Raw genomic sequence first — 21,541 nt, 5'->3', positions numbered from 1 at the left:
TGTTTAAACATCCTCCCAGAAGACTATATATCTGGAAAAGCCCTGGGGACATCTATAAAAACCAAATTGACTATATAATAATAAGCAAAAGATTCCGAAATGCAATAACACAAACAAAAACATATCCTGGAGTAGACACAGGATCGGACCACAACCCAGCGATTACAAAAATCAAAATAAAACTTAAGATACCAAGCCAACCATTCATAAGAGAAACTTATAATTCAGACTCACTTAACAACCAAGACGTTAAAGACTGCTTTATAAAAAAATTCACAAAATCCCTTAACAAGTCTGACACCACAACTCACACAGAAAATAGAACACCAATTGATGAAATTAACATGAGCTGGCAAATATTCAAGAATAGCATCAATAAAGCAGCCAAAAATACACTGCCACAATTAAAAAGAAAAGGAATAAACCTTGGATGAATGAAAAAATACTAACGTTGATGGAACAAAGAAAAAAGTTAAAGACAAACCTGAATATAAAAGCATGAATAAAGAAATAAAAAAAGAATGCAGGTAAGCCAAAGAGGAATGGATTAAGAATAAATGCATAGATACCTTGATAGAAAATACAGAATATAAAAAAGATAAATGACAAGCAGGACAAATACAGCAAATCATGCAAGTGTCATTAGACTCAAGAGACCATATTCTAATAGATAAAAAAGAAATCATGGAAAGATGGATTAAATACACAAGAAAATTATACAAATAACAAAGCGATGATATTCCTGAACAGACTGATTTAGAAGGACCATCCATTTTACTCTGTGAAGTTGAAAATGCTGTCAGAAAACTAAAACCACATAAAGCTGCAGGAATAGATAACATCTTGGCAAAATTGGTGAGGGCTTTCGATGAAGGAGGACTGAAATTTCTAGCAAAATTATGTAATAAATTATACAAGACTGGATTTCTACCCAAAGATATTAATCACTAAATTTTCGTTCCAATTCCCAAAAAAACAAAAGCTACAAGATGTGAAGAGTTCAGGACAATCAGCCTCATCAGTCAAGTATCAAAAGTCCTCCTATACGTTATTCTTGAAAGAAATAAAAGAAAAATAAACATAGAAATAATTCAAGGAAAATTTAGGTACAAGAGAAGGTATTTTCAACATCAGAACCATCATAGAAAGATATCTAGAAAAACAAAAAGATGTGTACCTCTGCTTCATAGATTACAAAAAGGCATTTGACAATGTCCAACATGAACAATTAATTTAAATCCTTTCAAAAATAGTCATGGAAGGAAAAGACTGCATCTTTGAGAATGAACAGAGAGACCTCAGAAGAATTCCCAGTTCAGAAAGGTGTGAGACAAGGCTGTGTCTTTTTTCCAATTCTCTTTAACCTGTACACAGAAGAAATATTTAATAAAATTAGCAACCTCAAAGGAATCAATGTAGGGGCAGAAATATTAATAACCTAAGATATGCAGATGACACGGTTCTTCTAGCTGAAAACAAATATGACCTCAAAACTCTTATAGATGAAACCCTCAAGTACAGCAAACAGTATGGCCTCAGTTTCAACTTTAAAAAGACAAAAATCATGATAATTTCAAGAGAAAAGGAAATACCAAAAATATGCATCAATATAAAAGGAAATACCAAAAATATGCATCAATATAAAAGGAAATAAATTAGAACAGGTGCAAACATACATATACCTCGGACACAGAGAATGGCAGGACAGAAGATGAAATTAGAAAAAGGATTGAAATTGCAAGGTCAACTTTCAACAGTATGAAAAATCTACTAACATCTAGAGAATTAATTCTAAAAACAAGACTAAGAATCTCCAAATGCTACATATGGTCTACATTATTATATGGAGTAGAGACATGGACACTCTCCAATCTGAGTGTGAAAAAACTGGAGGCCTTTGAAATGTGGATGCTGCAAAGAATTATGAGGATATCTTGGAAAGACAAAAAGACAAATGAAGAGGTACTAGAGATGGTAGGCGTAAACAGGAGCCTGATGAAAGAAATTAAAAAGAGGAAATTCAGCTATTCTGGACATATTCTGAGACACAACTGCACAACTGCCTCGAAGGAATTGTTGAGGAAAAGAGAGAAAGACAAAGACTGGAGTGGATGAAAAATATAGAAGACTGGACCTATCTCTCATATGAGGAATGCAGCAGAGAGGCGGAGAATAGGACATGGTGGAGACACATGGTAGTCAATCTCCTGGAAGGAGAAGAAACCTGACAGGACAGTTTCACATATATAGCTCTAAACTAATACCATTAAAATGAATAAACAAAATGCATAAACTGTATTTATGTGAGATTCCTAAAACATTACTCACAGCAGCAAATATAAGTAACATTAATAAATCGTAGTGAATTAATACACTTGAAGTATATTATGATATACTATCCTATTAAAAGTATGAAACATGGGCAAATATACATAGAACATCTTCTTCTTCAACCTTTTGGTTCTGTCCATGGTTTTTCAGGCCACTCGGTTTTCTGCCTCTCCCATCCACCTCACTCCTGAAACTTGTTTCAATTCATTCCTCCATCTTCTTCTTCTCGGTCTTCCTCTTCTTCTTGCTCCAATCCATTGGTCTCCACTCAGTTGTTTTTCTAGTCGATCTTCCATCATTGCATCTAGCAATATGGCTAGTCCATCTTCACTTAGCCTGTTTTAAGTATTTTACGATATCTGTGACACCTGTTTGAGATCTTATCCAGGTATTTGTCTTCCTATCTCTTAATGTTATTTTTTAGCATACTTCTCTCCATTCGATGTTGTGTTGTTCTCAGCTTTTTGTAGGGCTTCTGTTAAAGTCCATGTTTCTCCTCCATATGTTAGGACAGGAGGTATGCACTGATCGAAAGCTTTCCTTTTCAGACTCATAGGGATGTCATTTCTGAATATGTCTCTCATTTTCCCATAAGCCATCCATCCAAGGTAAATTCTTCATTCAATCTCTTTTCTTTGGCAATCCTCAAAAGATATCAATACAAAATTAATAACGGAAAAAACTCACGTACAAAGATTATTTAATAGTATAATTTTCACCTGTGTGTCACAGGCATCTTCAGTACATTAAGCTCAAATGAAACAATAACTGACAATTCCAAAAAGCACCACCTAAGTACGTGAGTTTTTTCCATTATTAATTTTGTATCAATATGTCTACTCACGGTATACCTCTTTTAAAACTCAAAAAATATCAGCTGGTTATTTTTTGAGTTATTTTTTGAGCTGGTTATTAAATAGAACAAGTTACCTCATATACATATGAGGTAACTTGTTCTATTTCATGGTTTTCAACTTTGACAGTTCTTTGGTTTTTGTATTCATTCATCATCATTTTTGTTTTCTCTCTATTTATTTTTAATCCAATTATTCTGGAGGCTTCATTTAGCCTTTCTTCCAGAACTTCAAGATCATCTGCTATTAGGACATCATCATCTGCAAACTTCAGATGATGCAGCCTTCCTCCATTTATGTTTATTCCTTTTGTTTCCCAATCAAGGCTTCTAAAGACTTCCTCTAATGCAGCTGTAAATAATTTGGAAGATATGGTATCGCCTTACTGGAAAATTTACATCGTTTTTATATAATTTAATTACAGACGTTGCATTATTCTAAATATGCTTTAGTATTTCAATATATGGTTTCTTAGTTCCCTGAGTTTCAAGTCCTTTTAGTATTGAGGATATTTTAACTGAATCAAATGCTTTTTCGTAATCTATATAGGCCAGACATATAAGGGTTTGTTGTATTCAATTGATTTTTCAATAAGTTGTCTTAATGTGTGAATGTGGTCCAAAGTATTGTAATTCTTCCTAAATCCAGCTTGTTCACAGGATTGCATTCTCTCAAGTTTAGATTTTATTCTAATATTGTGAAGACTTTATGTAATTTTTGTGAATACTTTATATATGGTGGGAATAGGCTTATAGGTTTGTAGTTTTTAATTTCTTCCTTAATTGCCCTTTTTAAAAATTATTATTAGGAGTGAATTGTTCCAATTTTTTGGAATTTTTCTCTGTTTTAGGCATTTATTAAAGAATTTGGTCAGATGTTTGATGGCATGGCTTCCTCCCGGTTTTAATTTTACGATAATTCCATCTCCTCCTGGGCCTTTCCATTCTTCTTGCAATAGCATTTCCACTTCACCCTCTAAGATCTCAGGGGCATCGTATTCTTCCTCACTCGAGTTATCCATAGTTGATTCGTGGATGTCTTGTTCCTTGTCTTTGTTTTATACTGAACTTTTATGAAATTTCTGAATTCTTTTGATTATTGCTTCTCTATTTTTTATAAGTTCATCATTTTTTCTTAGAACATATTTTGATGGTAATTAATATGTTATCTCACCTTTGACCATAATAATAATGCAGTATATCAGTACTACCATTTTCTTATTCACTTTTGGTACAAAGTTAGTGTGCTGCATTTTTTTTAAATTGGTAAATTCCACAACTGAAGAGGGCAGTTTTGACAATGCCCTAATTCTGTGTTCCAGTTCATCCCACAGATATGATGTCAGGGTTAGGCTGATAAAACACTGCAATGCTCCAATATTATTCTCTTCAAATTACATGTTTATAAGTTCATTGGTTTGTGGAGCATTATCATGTTGAAAAGATTAACTGTTACAATGTAAAATGTGGGCAACTGTCCAAAATATCAATACTGAATCTAGCAATCATGATTGCATGCTACAACTAGTGAGCCTAATCCATACCATGAGAAGCAATCTTGCATCAATACACCACCTCCATGCTTCACCGTGACACACTCAGGTGAAAAGCCTCCCTCCAGGCATCCATATTCTGGCAATCATACAGTAATGCAGTAACTAAAATTAATTCCCACTCAGAACTTGAGTTAAGATTTTAGAAATCAGTGAACTTAAATGGAAAAGAATGGGTCACTCTCTGATACTGATGATTTCATGATATATTACTCTGGACATGAAAGCCTTCGAAGAAATGGAGTAGCGTTTGTAGTTAGAAGAGAATACAGAAAATATATTTTTGGCTGCAAACCAGTGTCCGACAGAATAATCCTAATCAGAATAAAGGCATATCCAGTGAATGTTACACTCATACAGGTGTATGCACCCACTACAGATATATTTGTAGTGCATACATCTTGTACATCTTTACTTGTACAGATAAAAGTAAAGATAAGGTCGAAGAATTTTACAGTAGACTGTAACAAGTACTATACAGTATCACCGATTTTCTCTTGATATTAGGTAACTGAAATGCAAAAGTGGGAGAAAAAGAGAACGACATCACTGAAAAATATGGATTAGGACTGAGGAATGAAACAGGAGAAAGGATGTTGGAGTTTTGTGTCAACTTTTCAACAACATAAAAGAAGATTGTACACATGGACTTCACCTAATGGTGAATACAGAAATTAGATAGATTATATTGTTGCCAGAAGATGGAGACGTGCTATCAAAGTGACAAAAACACTACCTGGTGTAGACTGTGGAACAGATCATGAATTATTGATAGCTGAAGTTAAACTGAAATTAAGGGCTATAAAAAAAAAGAAAAAAGAACAGTATCAAACTTCATTTAAATCATATAAATGAAGCATTTAAAGTAGAAACTGGAAAGAAATTAAAAAGCTTGGAGAGGACAGGAAGAGAATTAGAAGAAAAGAACTGTGGGAAGGAAAAATGTACAGTAATAGAAGAAGCAAAGAAGACTCTAAGTAAAGCAACAAGAAAGAAAGAAAAATTGTAAATGGCTGTAAGAAGAAGCTGCTTCAAATAGCAGGAGAAAGAAGAAAAATGAAACAACTGAGTGCAGATTTCCAGACAGGCTAGGAAAGATATGGAAAATTATCTAACCAAAAGGTGCAAGGAAACTGAAGAAAGCAACCTTATGAGAAGAACAAGAAATCTGTTTAGAAAGTTAAATGAAATTACAGCAAAGTTTATCCCTAGCTTAGGAGTTGTAAAAAGTAATTTTCTCAAATTACTTTTTACAACTTGTTTGGTGGAAGAAGAAGCAGTGAAAAAAAGATGAAAGGAGTACGTAGAGGATTTGTACAAGACAGATGTTAATACTGAAGGAGAATTGGAAGGGAGAGAATTTGATGAAGAACACATGATAATGAAAAGTGAAGTGACATCAGCAATGGAACAGATGACAAAAGGAAAAGCTCTTGGAGCTGATGGAATATCAGTGGAATTATTGAGAGTGGCTGGGGATGAAGTAGTGAATATATTTTAACTGAAATTTGTCAACAGGTTTGGAAGAAAATATACTGGTGATCAATTCAAAAAAAAAAAAAAAAAAAAAAAAAAAAAAAAAAAAAAAAAAAAAAAAAAACAGATTGTGAAAATTATAAAACCATCACTCTAATTTCACATGCAAGTAAAATTATGCTGAAAGTGATCCAACAAAGGCTGGAGTCATATGTGGCTCTATGAATGCCATAAGAACAGACAGGCTTTAAGAGAGGTAGACGACACAGATAACAAATATGAGATGGATTATGGAAAGAGCAAGAGAATTTCGGAAGGAAGTATTCATCAGTTTTATTCATTATAAGAAAGCTTTTGATTGCATGGACCACAACAGACTTGTAGATTGTAATGAGATCAATATAAACCTGAGCATCTAATTCACTTGATAAGAGAGCTGCATGACAACCAAGAAGCTTCAGCAAAAACAGTCTTTGGAGGAAACAGACAGTATTTGACTGGAAAAAGGTGTACGGCAGAGTTGTATACTGTCATTCTATCTTTTTAATATCTATATTAAATATATCATGAGAACGGCTAATTTGGGCAAAGACCCTGCTGGAATTAAGATTGGTAGCAGAAAAATAAATTATTTAAGATGTGTAAATGATAAAACCCTCAGAGGCAGAAACTAAGGAAAAGTAACAAAGCTGGGGTTACTTTAAACATCATCATTAAGCAAAACAAAAGTGATGGCTTCTGGCAATTTAGATGAATTTATGATTAAGGGAGATAAAATAGGGATTGTTGAAAGTTATGATTTACTGGGGATTCGCAATCACAAATGACAGTAAATATGAAGAAGAAATTAAATTAAGGATAGTCATTGGGAAAAAAATAATTTTTGTCAGGTTTTGTGTTAAACCTGACAAAAATTATGAAAGATAGAGGTGTTAGTAAAGCTATGAAAGTTAGAATTGTGAAGTAATGGTATTTCCAATAGGGATGTATGGATGTGAAAGCTGGATCATTAAAATGAAAGACAGAAAGTGAATTGATTCCTTTGAATCCTGGTCACTGAGGACACTATTAAGAATCCCATGGACTGTAAGAATGACCAATAGAGGTTTTAGAGAGTGCAAATGCAGAATGCTTCTTGGAGGCTATGACTGCTAAACATAAGTTAATGTACTTCGGACATATTATGAGAGTAGATGAATCAGAGGAATATGCAGTTATGTTGGGGAAGATTGAGGTAATGAGAAGGAAAGGAAGACAGCAAAAGAGTTAAATGGACAACATAAAGGAACTGACCAACATGAACTTACAATTGCTGAAAGAAAAGGCAAGAGCCTGAGTGGGAGGGAGAGCCTTTGTTCACAAGATTACCAAGAGTCAAAAATGACTGGATGGTTCATAAACAATTCATTCCCATCTACGATGACTCTCAATTATCGCTCTTCCTCTTCACTCACACCACTCTGAGTCTTTGCAGCTCACTTAGTTTTGATGGTGTCCTTTGGTCAGAAAGAACTGGATTTGAATCACATCTAGGACACGAACCTATATCAGGGCTTTTCAACTAAAGGTGAGTTAGCCAGTCTCATATACAAGTAGCAGGGTTCCCCCCATTTGGAAACTGTTTTTTTCATCCCACAAAGCAGGGAAACTGGCCATTAGAACACATGCAATTAACATACATAATACACTGTCCTCATATCCTATGTTGCTTTGACTGTAAATTTAAATAAATCAAATTATATCACTCTCCCTTATCACTTTCTCTTAAATATAAAGTTTATTCACAAGTTACTTGCACAATGAATCCTGAAGCAATTAGTTTTTTTTTTATATATACATATATTTAAAAGAAAAATTTTAGCTGCAATTATATTAAAATTTTATTTATATACTTCATCATCTATATAGATCACATAATGAAGAAAGGGACACTAAATGTGATATCAGAATCATTTATATCAAACTTAGATCTTTCCTTTATGAAGATGATGTTATACTCTCATACATGTCCAGTACAAGTTTCCAGTATTCTTTAACTAAACTGAATAATTGCTACTAACATAACAAACAGGTAAGAACACTAAAGAAGAATCGACTGCATTCTCAACGAAGAGCCTACAAAACAAGTAAAATATTTCATCTATTTAGGCACAATTTTTCGTGTAGATGGTAAATAATTAACTATAGAAATAGAAAACAAGGAATAAGAGAGAGAGAGAGAGAGAGAGAGAGAGATAAAATGATAAGCAAGCTGTTGTTTAATATGAAGCTTTCTACAATAATAAACTGATGTTTGGCTACAGTTGCTCTAAATTAAATTGATGGAAGGTATTTTCATTAAATGGTATAGCGATATTATTAACCTATCTTTGTAGTGTTAACTCTTCTCCTTTTTGATTGGGATACATTTTGAGATAGTTTAGGTATATGATTTAAAATTATATAAATTATGGAATAAAATTAAAAATATTAATAATTAAAGTAAAATTCCAAGTCAAAATGTGCTAAAAACTGAATAAAAGCGAAGTACAAAGTACAATTTATTGTACACAATTTTTACCGTGATTTTAAGGTTTCTTATATCCTTTAAAAAAATTATTTTTTACTCATTATTCCTCTTTTACATTAGATCTGTTTGAAATTATATGCACTTATATTTTTTTATTATAATTTCAAGTTTCTTATGTCCTTTTTACATCCTTTTGTTTGGTTTTTAGCAGATTATTTTGACTTTAATTTTTACTATAATTTATGTCATTTTTACTTCAACTTTTATTCCATTTCTAGCACATTTTGGTTGTCAAATTCTACTTTAATTTTTAATGTATTTTATTCCATAATTTACAATATTTTAAATCTTATACCTAAACAACTCTCTTCCAATGTATCTGAACCCCCCAAAGGAAACCAATACAAGTTAATTTCCAAAGAATTTTGCTGTTCCAGAAGAGATAACACTATAAAGCTAGGTTGATGATGTTGCTGTATCATTACTTTCCTTAAATGCCATCTTTCTATTAATTTAAAGCAACTGTCTCAAAAAAAAAAAAAAAAAAAGTTATTATCATAAGGAGCACCATATTAAAGATTAGCTTGCTTATCATTATACACTTCAGCTATATGAACCACAAGTTCAAAATACCACTGAGTTAGAATAAGAGTGAGTTAACCAATTTTAACCTTATCAGTGTGAAAGATTTTTTTTTTTTTTTTAAATAATAAACCCATAGACAAGAGGGTTGGACAACCCACAATGCATTAGTATTGTGAATGGGCATATTGGAAGGTTGGGTTAGATATAAAACACTTGACCCAAGAATAGAGACCACAAATATGAACATTCTGACAAAAATTCAGTGAGGGAACAGATGGCATCACTACCAGAATCAATTTAAATAGAGATTAAGAAGCATCTGATGCCAGAATTGCTGGAAAAGACCCAAAGGAAGACCAGGATCTATGGGATGATCCAATCAAAAGTACCCAAGAAGAGAAATACAAAATCTGACAATACTAGAGTGAGAGCTGACAGTAGCAGATTAATTTAGAAATAAATAAATTGCTGATAGGAGATCAGTAATAATGTAAACTTAATCTTTTGATACTCTCAGAACACACATTCATGGATGGATATATATATATATATATATATATATATATATAACAAGAATTTGATGATAATGAAATTTTATTTTTGACATTTCAAATTAATTAATATTTTAGTTCATTTTTTATTAAATAGTAACATCTATTATTGTTCTGATAGCAAACTATTCATTTCTCAAAATTCATCTTATAATTTTGAAATAATAACACTGCTCAAAACAATTAGGGGATATTTTAGTTTCTGTTGGATAATTATAAATTTCTGCAAATAATTATGACTATTGGGTACTTTATACATGAATAAATATTTCTTACTTATCGATAGGGTGTAATTGATGAGATATTGTTTAAATAATTGATATTTATTACAAATATAACAAATTATACATTTTAGGGTGAAATAATTTTAACAAGAATAGCCCAAAATGCTTTTGTTAATTTTTAATAGGGCGAATGGTCTCCATTAACAACCAAAACAGCAATACATCTTGATTGCATGAACTGGATAAGATGATCAAACAGCTCTTGTGGGATATTTCCCCACTCTTCTGTGAGAGCAATTTCAAGCTCTTGAAGTGATCGTGGTGGCACCAGTCACGCAGAAAACGCACCTACCTAAAGCATCCCAGGCATGTTCGATAGGATTACAGTCCAGTGAACAGGCAGGCCAGTCTACTCGTTCAATACCTTCTTCCTCAAACCATTCTTGTACCAAATTTGCACAGTGTGGACAAGCACTGTCATCTAAAATATAAAATGAATTCTTGGCCAATTGCAGCAGCATATAGGTGAACTATAGGTTTCAAAATCTTATCATGATACCTTTGAGCTGTTAAGGAACCGTTTCTGATAAAACAGAGGTTAGTATGGCCACTTATACTTATTCCAGTCCATACCATCAAACTTCTGTAAAATCGTGTATAGTAGGATTTTTATATAAAAATGCCTTATATACCGATTTTACTGGTAAACAAAATTCAATTCAAAATAATTGTGATTGATTGGCAGTTTAGTAATATAGTAATATAGAAATAAATTCTTGTGTAATGTTAAATAGTATAACCGCCAAAAGTTTTGTAAAAGAACAAAAAAAGTGAAACGTGAATTATTTGTGTCAATAGAAACTTCCAGACAAAGATATTTCCAGACAGATTATTTTATCAACTTATGACCTAGGGCGATTACAATCATGAAGGTCAAATATGCACGGGGGTTTCTCGCCTTAATGCAACGACCGAAAAAGTGGCGGATGCAGAACCACATAATACCCAGGGATTAATATGTAGCAGAACCCAAGGTCAACGGAGCCAGATAAAAAGAGGTTGCTATGATGACACAGGGGACGTTTTTGTGAGGTCACAGCAGTCAGCGAGAAGTTACAAGGTCAACGACAGTTGAGGAGCTACGGCAACGTAGGTGAATGGCTACATACTCGCAACGGAGCTTTGTCAATCATCTTAAGGCGAAAGGCCACGCCGCAGGAGAGGCAGGTTTAGATGTGTGTAGCAGAATAAGATGCATTCCAGCTAGTAGATGCCAGAAGTGCAAGACAACTAATTGGAGTTGTTTTTAGAAGAAAGTAGATAATGGATTTTCATGTCAAGATCCTGACGATCTCAAAAATCCCAGAGAAGGTATCCGTTCACGTTGCCAAAGTCAGAAGGTAATAGAAAAACTGATTTCAAGAATCTATCAGAGTGAACCAGACAACTGATTCAAAGTAAGATCTTTTTATTGTTTTACTAGAGGCGAATAATTCCGCTTGCGAGAATAAGACTGAAAGAGAAACAAGCACATAAGGGCAAGACTACTAAAGAGATCAAAAGGATAGTGATTGACAATAAAACAAACATCCCAAAGGAAGTAGGGCTAACTAATTTGGAGGAAGTACGTTCTATAGTTAAACAAGAAGTTGAATGGCTATAACAGCTTTTAATGAACCATCTTGATGCTGTACAGAAACAGCTGGTGGCAGTAACAGAAAGGACCTCTGAATCAACTATACCTCAAACAGAGAGGACTCATGAGATAATAATACAGGAGGTCGGACGGCTACAACAGCCAATGATGGATGTCTTGATGCTGTTATACAGCAGTTGGCAGCAGTAACAGCAAAGACCTCCGAAGTATCTCTACCTCAATCAGAAAGGATTAATGAACAAGGACACAGAAGGGAGCCTCTCAGATGTTTTAGTTGCAATAAGATTGGGCACATAGCTAGCAACTGTTTTAGTAACAAAGGACCCTCCAACAGAAACATGAGGTATAAGTCAAATTTTGGGCACCCTCCTCATAATTATGCAAACAAACCATGGAGAGGAGAGAACAGGAATCAAGAACAGCAAAGAAAGTCGAAAATGATAATTAAGGGTAAGGTACAAGGATCGCATTGTGACGTATTGTTAGATACTGGTTCCTAGGCCTCTGTCATAACAGATTATTTTCAAGGAATAAAATCCTGTGTACGCAAGGCATTTCTAATCTAAGGAGACTGATCAGATTATCGGGGATATCGACATCCAAAGTTTATGCAACCAAGAAAGTTAGAGTAAAATTATACTTACCAGAATTTAATATGTGTGTTTGGCAAGAGTTATTGGTCCTCCCTAGGACATCTCGCCCACACGTTCAGATAATTTTAGGAACTAACTTTTTAGAGAGGTACAAGTTCTCTTGCGACTTCTCTGAAAACGAGATATTCCTAATGGGTAATAAACGGTCCAGAAGAGGGAACCATAATTTTAGAAATAGGGTTAAGAAGTCGCGTAAAGAGAGAAGGCAAAATGAAAATAATGTCAGGCCAGTAGAAATAGAGAATGAAGAATGTCAGACTAACCAGAGTGATGCTTCAGAATGTTCAACATCCAAAGGTAACAGTGAATCTGAGACTTATCACATATCTAGCATTAAGATAGTACATAATCAAGGCGAAACAGAAGAAAAATTAGGGGAGGATAGTCCGAGAACAATTGGAGTAAACTTCATTGAGAAAATTAATAGATCTAGAAGTTTCTAAACAGACCGAGGTGGAATAGGCACAGAAAACATGAAGTTAATATACAACCTCAGTGGCAGTTTAATTATGCAAACTTCGTCTGTTTTCTTTTTATGCTTAGAAAAGCTATAAGTGGTTTGTTATGCTGGAATTTAGCACTTGCTACAAAGGCTGCACACTTACTAACATATTGTGCAAGCTTTATAAACAAATTTAATGGTTAATTAATTAGACCCAAAACATTAAAAGATAGCAATGAAATTAGGTGTAATCCTGAGGATAAGGAACATAATGAAATGAAGTACAAATTAAGTCCAAGAAGTAATAAACAAGTTTATAGTCAAATTCTCTCCAGAAAACATCCAGGAAGGAAGTTGAAAAAATTTTCTTAAAAAATTTTTTTTTCGGGGGAGAGGAAACCTATGTAAAATCATGTATAGAAGGAATTTTATACAAAATTACCTTATATATCAATTTTACTAGTAAACAAAATTCCAGTCAATATACTTGTGATTAATTTGCAGAATTTGTACAGTTTAGTAATATGGAAATAAAATTGTGTGTGAATTTCTAAGTAATGTAACCGCCAAAAGTTTTGTAAAAGAACAAAGAAAGTTAAATGCGAATTAATTTGTGTCACAAGAACGCTGCAGACAAAGATTTAATGAGATTTAAATAAAACAATTGTAATAAGATTTAATAATATAGACAAAAATTTACATAGTTTTTTACAATGGCACAGCTGGGATTTTTGAATTCCAGGGTGACCACTCAGCAAAAATATTTAGTACCAACTTATTCAGGAAAAAGGTACTAGATCTCAAAAAAAAAGTACTCAATTTTTATTTGCTTTCATTTCATTCACTCTACTTAGGGTATTTTATGGTATTACTACCTTATTACCATAGATGAATGCAATGTAAAACTGCTAAATTAACACACGTATGACAAATATGAAAAAAAAAAGTCAAAACTCAACTTACTGTAGTCATATCTTTAGACTCACTATGAGTCTAAAGAGCTGCAGATGTCAAATCATCATAACAGATGTCCCAATTGTAACACTAGCACTTAACGTGTATTAATTTACCATATAATTTTTGTCTCATTTTAGTGTTTAAAATAATGTAACATTAAATTTTCAGTTATTTAATATGCTATTTACATATATACAGGGGTTCCTACTCACAAGAAAAATGCTGGAAGTATTTATTCATTATTTTTGGCAGATTTTGCTAAATCAATTAATTCTTCAGAAATAATAAAATCTGTAGCTGATGAATGTTTCAATTTTTCTTTTGTCAAAAGGAGTTCATTCATCAAGGTAGTTTGTAGTTGATTTCTAATTTTATTCTTATTTATTTTCCCTGCTGAAAATATTCTTTGTTGCTGCTGATGAATGAGGGTGGCACAGTACAGCTTTAACTAATGTTGCTAAATTAGGAATCATTTGTTCTCCTACAGCATTTTTCATTTCAAAAACTTTATTCCAAAAAACCATGAATTCTTGACCTTTTTCAGTGCTTCAATAGTTTTCAAAGTTGCCCTTCTTTATATACATTTCCATGTCTATAAACTGACCAATGTCGGCTCGATTTCTCTTTTCAATGGGGTCCAAATTACTGTGCATCAATAAAAAGTGGTTATTCATATTAAAATATTTAATTTTTCCACTTGTTTTCATTGTTGTAATGATCTTATAACGCTGAGAAGTGTTTTGAATAGAGAAGAATATATTTTCATTGGCTAATGCCAGTCAGATTGCAGGGAGAAAAAAAAAAAAAGAGAAATCATGCTTGTGTCACTGAATGTGACATATGGGGAGGTGGGAGAAGAGAAAAATATTAAACTCATATGTCTAACTCTCATATTGTTATTTTAATTATTATTATTATTATTTGGAAGGAAGAAAGTACTAGATCTGTTGGTGAACGTACCAGAACACTAAAAATTTATTAAAAGAACTAGATCTAGTACGAAAGTACTAGTGGTGGTCACCTATTTTTTTCATGTTCATAGGGGTAAAAAAAAACCATGGCTTTTTTTTACCCCCATGAACAAACTATGGATTATTTCTTGTTCCACTTTCACGCCATATCAAGATAGGTTGGTTATCTGGTTGCAGACTGAACCTGGACTTGTCAATAAAAAGTACATGAGCTCAATCCTCATTTGTCCAATTTCAGTGTTCCTGTGCCCAAATTCTTCGGGCTCTTTTGTGATTTGCATAAGTAGATTGCAAACCATTGGTCTTCAAGCATATAAATCTATGACATGAGGACGATTTCAAACATTCCCCCTCTCTAGAAAGTGATTCCAAAGTCACGAAATTATGCTTTGAGATACACGACACGCTTGAGAGAAAACTTGCTGCGTTTGTAAAGCTTCTAATCGACCAATGGCTTTCCAAGCCATAGATTCTGGGATATCATGTTGCTCTGCCATTTTAAACAAAATAATGGGTGGTAGGTGACACACGCTTACAATTGAAGTTATAATTATGCACTGTGGAATTGAGTGCAACAAGCCATGCTTTTTTTTATCCACAGGCTAAGACACGTTTCGACAAGTCTTAACATGATTTTGTACACTTGCATGTTCTACACTGTTGTATGTTAAGAATATTTTAAAGTAAATGTGTTACATTTGTAAATTATTTTTATAACTTTATAATTTACAATAAAACCTAAATATCCCCTAATTGTTTTGAGCAGTATATAATAATAGCAGTAACATTATTTGCAATCATTTTACAATATCAAACCATAAGCAACTGAAACCCAAAGCGCAACCTCTTAAAGCAAAATAACGATACTGAGAAGGTAAATGCAACTTCAAGCTACCTTCTCAACAATATGTAGATAGGAGTTGTCATTAATATATTTTTTTTTTTCTATAATACATAAATCTGAGAGAAACTACACAACTGAGAATTTAAAAAGTAACTGTTTTTCTTACATAAAAATATGGCAGATTTTTATTTTAGAATATTTATAAGTCTAAATTGATATTTCACTTGAAATACTAACATGTAATTTTGAAAATGACTGGCTATATGCAGAATGTCTATTACATGTAATTCTATAATTTTACTTACTTTGCAGCAACTTCTTTTGCATTTTATAAAGCATCAGTGAAATGCTGATATTAAATATAAATTATTACATAAATTTTGAACCACATAAAAAAACTTACCCTAAAAAGCAAAACATGTTGAGGATCAGGTTTCAATGGTGAAAGTGGCAAACAACATTCAGGAGCTCTGTTAAAATTAGGTATTTTTTCCTGCAGTACATATAATACACAACTTAAGAAAAATTTTAGTTTGAAACCTATAACACAAAAAAAGTATGTACTATCATTCATGTTGTGTGTATAACATAAGTTTGATACTTATTAAACCAACAGCATTAAATCTATTCAAATTTCCCAGCAGGCATATTAATACTGCCACACAAAAAATGTGGAAAATCGTTTTCTTTGCATCAGCTCATGTAGAACTAAATTGTGTGCAGAGGCATTTATAGATAATTACAAATAAACCAAATTAATAGAAATGTTAAAAGATTTTACAGGTGATACTTTTTTTTGCTTGGAATGTTTGTTATATGTTGAAACCAAAATATTTTTAATATTTTCTACAAACATTTTGTTTGTAAACTATTTTATTTTAGCTTTCTGTTTTTTGGTTAATTTCCATGTTTCTGATCCAAATAATAATATGGTCCTAATACTCTTGCAATTGAAGATCTTTATTTTGGTGTTATTATAATAATTTGATGATTTCCATATATTATTCAATTTTTGGAAAGAAGTATTTGCTTCTGTCAATCTTTGCATTATATCTCTGTCAGTTTCACTTTCAGTATCAACATTAGCTCCCAAGTATGTAAAATTTTAACTTCTACAGCATGTTAATTTATTGTAATTTCTTTGTGGTATTTGCTGTCAATTTTAAGTTTTGTTTTAGTTGTATTTAAGTAAAACCTTTTCAGTAGTTTTATACAAGCTTCTGGTTTTGTGTATTTTGATGATATCAAGACTATGTCATCAGCATAATCTAGATCTTCCAACTGACAAAGAATTTCATTCAATTCATCTTCATATACTTGTAACTTTTTCTCATAATCCAATCAATGATTATGTTAAACAATAAACCAAATATTACACAACAACAGTCCTTATCTCAAACCATTCTGATGTTTGCTGTGCAATAACACAACTGTTTCTTTATACATTTCTTTGATTATTCTCACATATTTGTCAGGAATTCCATAACTTTAATAATTGACCATTATGCTGCTCTATCAGTACTGTCAAAGGCTTTGGCAAAATCTATAAAATTTAGGTGTAATGGGTCTCCTTTCTTTCAAAATGTATTAGGTCTAATGAGCTTCTAAATGTGAAAATTTTTACTGATACTATTATCAAGTAATATTTTATGCAACAGCATAAAATAAAATATTACTTTCACTTGGTAACAGTAAGAAAAATCATAATTCAGAGCACTGCACTTCTGCATGAAACTTCTCAAATAGTAATCAGATAATACATATATACATATATATCAGTAGTGTATGGTGACTATTCTAGTGGATGTGCAGTAGGAACGCAACATTAAAAATCAAATTTGTATAAAAAACTTACTTTATTAATAAAAACCATTCTATTTACATATCACTTCAATCTTTCATTTCTGAGATGTAAACACTACATAAATTTGGAAGGGGCAGAGTTTTTTTTTTTAACAATTTTTAAGTTGAACTCATATTCTTGCACATAAAATATCTTCAACACTGTTTCAAGTTATCAAAAGGATAAAAATAAATGTCAGTTTAAAAAAAAAAAAAGTACATTTATCTAACAGGAAATCAAAAGGAATAACTAACTGCATTTCTCTTCTCAGCTACAGTGTGAATTTTGAGTTATGTGACATTATTGCAAAATGCATTACTTGCATAACTTAAGGTATTGCTATATTACAAAAGAAAATTCTCCCTTCTTGAACAGTACCCATGAAGAGGCTGGATAAAAGTATAGACTAAATGCCCAGAGTGAGAGACAGACAAAATTCTGCTTACAATCAGTTCAGCCATTTTACTATTTCTCGCAAACATATATATACACACTTTGTTTTATATACTAGAGTAGGCTGAAAAGAAACACAGTATGTGTTTTCAAATAAGAAATAGATAAGTATTAAAATTCAGTCATGAACCATAATCACTCAACTCTTATGGGAAAGAATTTTATGAAATTTTATTATGCAAAAACTGATGTCCTTTTTCTCTTTCAAAAAATTAGTCCTCATTTGTACAACTTGATAACACTGTCAAAATCCCCAAAACCTGCACAACTCTAGAATACTGTTCCCACTTCCATTGGTGCCTCAAAGACATCCCTCAAAACACCTGACGCTATCCTGAAGAGGATAATCCACGTAATAAAGAATATTCTTCTCTTACTGATTCACACCGATTATTCTCTCATAGGTTCTGTTTCTGCATTATGTTTCTTCAATAAGTATGTACCTACATGGACAATGTTCCAAGAACAGTCCACCATCATTCCTTCACTCTCTTCCAGGAATGCAGGAACATGAGCAACTGCTGGTCAGTCATCCATTTACTGTCAACTTAAAGACTTACATTCCACCTACCCTGAAGCACAAGTGCATAGAATGAGAGGAGTTTGGAGAAGTTGTCCTCTGTAAAGCTACAACCTTCAACATACAAGAAATTCTTCCTATACACAGCACTAATGTGCCAGTTTTGTTTAGCTTATGATACATTAAAAAAAAAAAAAAAAAAAACTTTCGCCATGTTCTGTGCATCACATAGAACTTTGCAAAATGTGCTGCTGCTGAATGCTAATGACCATCATCCCTCCACCTTCAATATTTCAAGTTGACCTCCAATCCATAATTATTAATTGACTTAAGGAATTCACAACGTACAATAGAATATAAATTAAATTAAACTTTAATATATATTTCCAATATTTCGGAAACGTCACATTGACATTTTCAAGGAACTTACAATAAAGACGTGCATGCAGGCACTACATACAGTAAATGAGGACAAAGCAGGGAGCCATTGTTTCTCCTAAAAGTAATGATGGTGCCCCCTAGCAGGCTATGAAGGTATTCATGGCCGTTGGGCTGAAGGTCTCATGATGTATGTCTCCCAAATTTGGGGGCAGTCCCATGCAACCAAATTTGTTGAGGTTTGACATATTTCTTAGGGCTGAGGCTGATTTCATGAAAAGTCTTTCAAACTTGAACTTGCTACGGTGTATTATTGTAGCTTTTTTCCACCGTATTCTGTGGCGTGTATCCAGAGCATGGTCTGCAATACAGAGTAGCTATACTGGTGAAAACGGATGTAGTCCTTGTGTTCTGAAATTCTGATATTCGCTGTGCTGCTTGTTTGGTCAAAGTAGGACAGCTTACTTTGTATACAGCTTACCTGATGTATACCAGGTTTCTGCAAGAGACCTGGTATACATCAGGTAGATCTAGAGCAGGGGTCGGCAACCTTTTTGGAGTCAAAAGCCATTTTTAAAATTATATCTGTTAAAAAAAAATTAGGGAGCTGCACATTTTTTTTTTTTTTTTTTTTTTTTTATAACGCGTTATCATACTTATAAAACACAACACAGGGGTGACATGTCACATGAAATTATATGATATTTTAAAATATTAAATAATAAAACAAAGATTTCCTTCTCCTTACAAAAGCATATGTATAAAATCCAATAACATACCTGTTTCTTTAATTTTTTTAATTAAAAATATCTTCTTAGTGTGACATCTGCTGTTGAACTTCTTGGGATAGTTTCTCAATATGCCGTAATTTTCATTTTCAAACATGAGAAAAGACTCACATTGTTTAGTTGGTTTCTCAACTTACTTTTAATAAAATTCATTTTAGAAAATATTTGCTCACACAAATATGTCAATCTGAAAATCGATAGAAGTCCAAATGCGTATGTTTTTAACTGAATGTAAGTGTCCGGTAAACAATTCCACATGTCAAATACAATCGGATCTTGCTTTTTAAGATCTTCTATTTCAGACCATTTGTGTTGTATTGCAAGGGTAGATTTTTGTCTTCCCAACTCCTCCAGGTCAGCTTTAAGATTTCTAAATTTAGAATTCCACAAATCCTTGGTTTCCAGGTCCTCTAACTCAAGTTGAAATGCAGCCTCATCAATTCCAGCAAGAGGTGAAAAATTTAATTCGGTAGGATTAATTTCAAGTGGTCACAATAAAAATGACATAGTTGTCTTGTTCTAACTCCTCAAATTTCCCATTAAATTCAGATCAAATATTTACCACAATTTCTTTGAAAAAGGTTAAATTTATGGAATTTTCAGCTTGTTCTTGTTGATATTTCTTCAATGTAGGAAAATGTAATAATGTGCCTTTCTCTAAGTCTGTCGCAAACAAATATAATTTTTGTTCAAACGAAATCACTTCTAAAAGCAAAACTGCTGTATTTCCCTTTCCCTGTAGTTTCTTATTTAGTGCGTTTAAATGGGAAGTCATATCCACCATAAAGTAGAATTTTTGTAACCAATGAGCATCTTCTAACTGTGCATATTCAAAATCCTTTTGTCTTAGAAAGATCGGAATATTCGCAATTGATTTCTTTAAGAAGTTTCACAAAATTTCCGATGATGTAGCGGTACTGCCATTATTTTGTTAACAATTTCTACAACCAAATCCATCACTACTGTTATCTCTTTTGGAAAAGTTTGTGCACAAAGTATCCCTTGATGGATTATGCAGTGAAAGGAAAACAAGGCATGCAAAATTTGTTTTTTAAATAAAGAAACAAAACCTTTTTTTGTACCTTTCATGTTCGGCACCCCATTGGTCGCAATAGATATTATTTTGTTAATATTAATACCCTTGCTTTTCAAGCAAGTAGTAGCAGCAGATTCATTGTCTTCTGCATGAGTTTGTTCTGTAAGTGGCAATATATCGAGTAATTCTTCTTGAGGTCCTTGAGAATTTATGTATCTACAAATAAGTACAATCTGTGCAATGTCATCCACATCACATGATTCTTCACAGGCAATGGAGAATCCTGGTGTTGAATTTAGATCTGTAACCTGCTGATTTGTTATATCTTCTGCCATTCTCCCTTACAATCTTAGCAGATAATGGCATGTCTTTTATTTTTGTAATTATTTCCGCTTTGTTCTTAAAATCGCAGAAAAGATATTCGGACATTTTAATAAAAACATTCTTTCACATATTCGCCGTCCGTAAAAGGTTTTCCTCGTTTAACAACTTCTTGAACGGGTACAAAACTAGCAATAGTTGTATTTCTTGATGCTTTTATCCATCCATTTGGAAAATGAACATTTAGTTAGGTTTACTTTGCCTTGCAGCTCTTCTACTGTCTTTTTTCTTTCATCTCCCTGGATATGCTTTGCAAATGTATCATGTTTATTTAATAAATGTCTTTGTATATTTGATTTTTTATTGTTTGAAAGCTTTTCATGGCATACACATTGGAAATCCTGCTTTATTTGCTACAAATGTGTAGATTTCGGTCCATTCACTTCTAAACTCCCGATTTTCCTGTTCTATCTTTCTCTTCTTTGCTGACATTTTCATCATCAAATTCCTGCCATGTACCCTCAAGGGGTGTACAGGATATGACAGTACTACATGAAAAAATTACACCATTACTAACTTCCTATCTACAATTTTCC

At 32.7% G+C, this 21,541-nt stretch overlaps 1 protein-coding gene across 2 annotated transcripts in view; it reads right to left on the bottom strand.

Moving 5' to 3' along the window:
- Positions 1–21,541, bottom strand: part of LOC150104404 (poly(ADP-ribose) glycohydrolase-like) — a 351,154-nt gene that overhangs the window by 206,575 nt on the left and 123,038 nt on the right. For both annotated transcript variants that reach the window (XM_090396352.1, XM_090396353.1), the window contains one exon: positions 16,010–16,099. In XM_090396352.1, coding sequence (XP_090252478.1) covers positions 16,010–16,099 — 90 coding nt within the window. The remainder of the gene's footprint in view (positions 1–16,009; positions 16,100–21,541) is intronic.

This window comes from Typopeltis vanoorti, chromosome 8 (assembly GCF_054136105.1).
Source record: "Typopeltis vanoorti isolate ZY-2024b chromosome 8, IOZ_Tvanoo_1.0, whole genome shotgun sequence".
Classification (NCBI taxonomy): domain Eukaryota; kingdom Metazoa; phylum Arthropoda; class Arachnida; order Uropygi; family Thelyphonidae; genus Typopeltis; species Typopeltis vanoorti.
The sequence above is the reverse complement of the archived record's forward strand: the minus strand, read 5'-3'. Positions and strand labels throughout refer to the sequence as shown.